This window comes from Poecilia formosa, unplaced genomic scaffold (genome assembly GCF_000485575.1).
Source record: "Poecilia formosa unplaced genomic scaffold, Poecilia_formosa-5.1.2 Scaffold387, whole genome shotgun sequence".
NCBI classification, from domain to species: domain Eukaryota; kingdom Metazoa; phylum Chordata; class Actinopteri; order Cyprinodontiformes; family Poeciliidae; genus Poecilia; species Poecilia formosa.
The window spans coordinates 82,252-83,654 of record NW_006800326.1 but is presented as its reverse complement, the minus strand read 5'-3'; the positions used below and the strand labels follow the sequence as shown (position 1 = coordinate 83,654).

The 1,403-nt window shown below is 37.1% G+C and overlaps 2 protein-coding genes across 2 annotated transcripts in view; both read left to right on the top strand.

The window, feature by feature from the left end:
- LOC103154466 (ADP-ribosylation factor-like) overlaps positions 1-1,403 on the top strand; it is a 21,698-nt gene that overhangs the window by 1,888 nt on the left and 18,407 nt on the right. The gene's annotated exons all lie outside the window — the stretch shown is intronic.
- Positions 219-1,403, top strand: part of LOC103154467 (ADP-ribosylation factor 1-like) — a 2,381-nt gene continuing 1,196 nt past the window's right edge. The window contains exon 1 of the mRNA XM_016662730.1: positions 219-401. Coding sequence (XP_016518216.1) covers positions 285-401 — 117 coding nt within the window. The 5' untranslated portion in view covers positions 219-284. The remainder of the gene's footprint in view (positions 402-1,403) is intronic.

Below are 1,403 nucleotides of genomic sequence, written 5' to 3'. Positions count from 1 at the left end.
GTTAGTAACTACTTTATTGTAACTAATTAAACTAGCTGATAATTTAACCAGTTTATTAGTTACATTAAACTAATGTAAACTAGTTAGTAATAAATAACCAGAAAACTCAAACACAAATAAAAACAAGATGGAAATAAATTAACTTGTTAAACTTACTGGAGTGATAGCAATCGCTAAAAAATGACAAAAATCAACTGATATCAATGTTAATGCTGATGCATAGCGCATCCGTAGAAAATTTTCATTTATCACAATTAAGTAAGCTGATTTTTCTAATACAATAAATGTTGCAACCATTTTTGCTTAATTTTCCGTTTGTTTGTCTTCAGGGTTTGATTTTTGTGATTGACAGCAGCGACTCTGAGAGGATTAAAGAGGCTGCAGATGAGCTGCACAGGCAGGTGAGCTTCTGTTCACAACATAAACTCAGTGCATGTTGAGACGTTTGCACCAATAACTGACCAAAAATACTAAGAAATTTAGCAAAGTTTTAAAATGTAGAGGGTTTTTCAGTACAATATATTCATAATATTTCCACATAGAATAACACTAATAATGTAAGTAATTCTTTAGTTTCATCAGGTTGTAAACTACATGCTTTTTGAAGTGCTTTTCTATAAAACATTTTTTTAACTAAAATGAAAATTATATATCTTTAGATTGAAAAACAGAGACAAAATCTTTCATTTTGAAGAGTTGCTCTTGTAGATCTAAACAAAAGCTGAACCAAAGATAAAAACATATCTTAGGGTCTAAAGGCTGTTGACTCCTTTACACCCTAAAATAATAATCTCTGCCTGGACTGAGATTATTTTGTTTTTCCCATCTGGTAGTCGGTAGACGGGTTCAATTGTGGTTCTCTTTCTTGCTCCAGTGTGTCAAACTAACCAAACCCTTTGAGCAACCTGTTCCCCTCCTCGCCTGTGGGGGCACTGCACCAAGAACCACTGATGGAAACAGCACAAAATCCTCTGAAGGAGACAGTCCAGCTTTTGTGCAACTTCCTGTTTCACAAAATGCAAATAAAAATGGAGTGGCGTTAGATTTTAGTGGTTGCAGGATTTCTCTTTCGTCTGTGGTAAAGGATAAGTCATTTCTCCTGCCAGTGCCAGTTAGCATATATTTTTTGGTTGTATTTACCCAGAATGCTCTGTGCTGCAGTCCACTTCCTGCTAGGGCCGTGGTCTCCAGTCCACTGGCGTTCACACTTGCATTTCAACCCCAAAAAAGTTCACTACAACCAAACCCAGACCGAGATTTGTAGGTGGACCAGAGTTCCCTTTTTTGGTCCGATTGCACATTCACATCTCCCCAAGCGGACCAGACTTTGACCAGACAAGCAGACTGGAGTTGGTTAGAAAAGCAAACTTGACAGGGCTGGTGGGAATCCAGCCTAAATATCT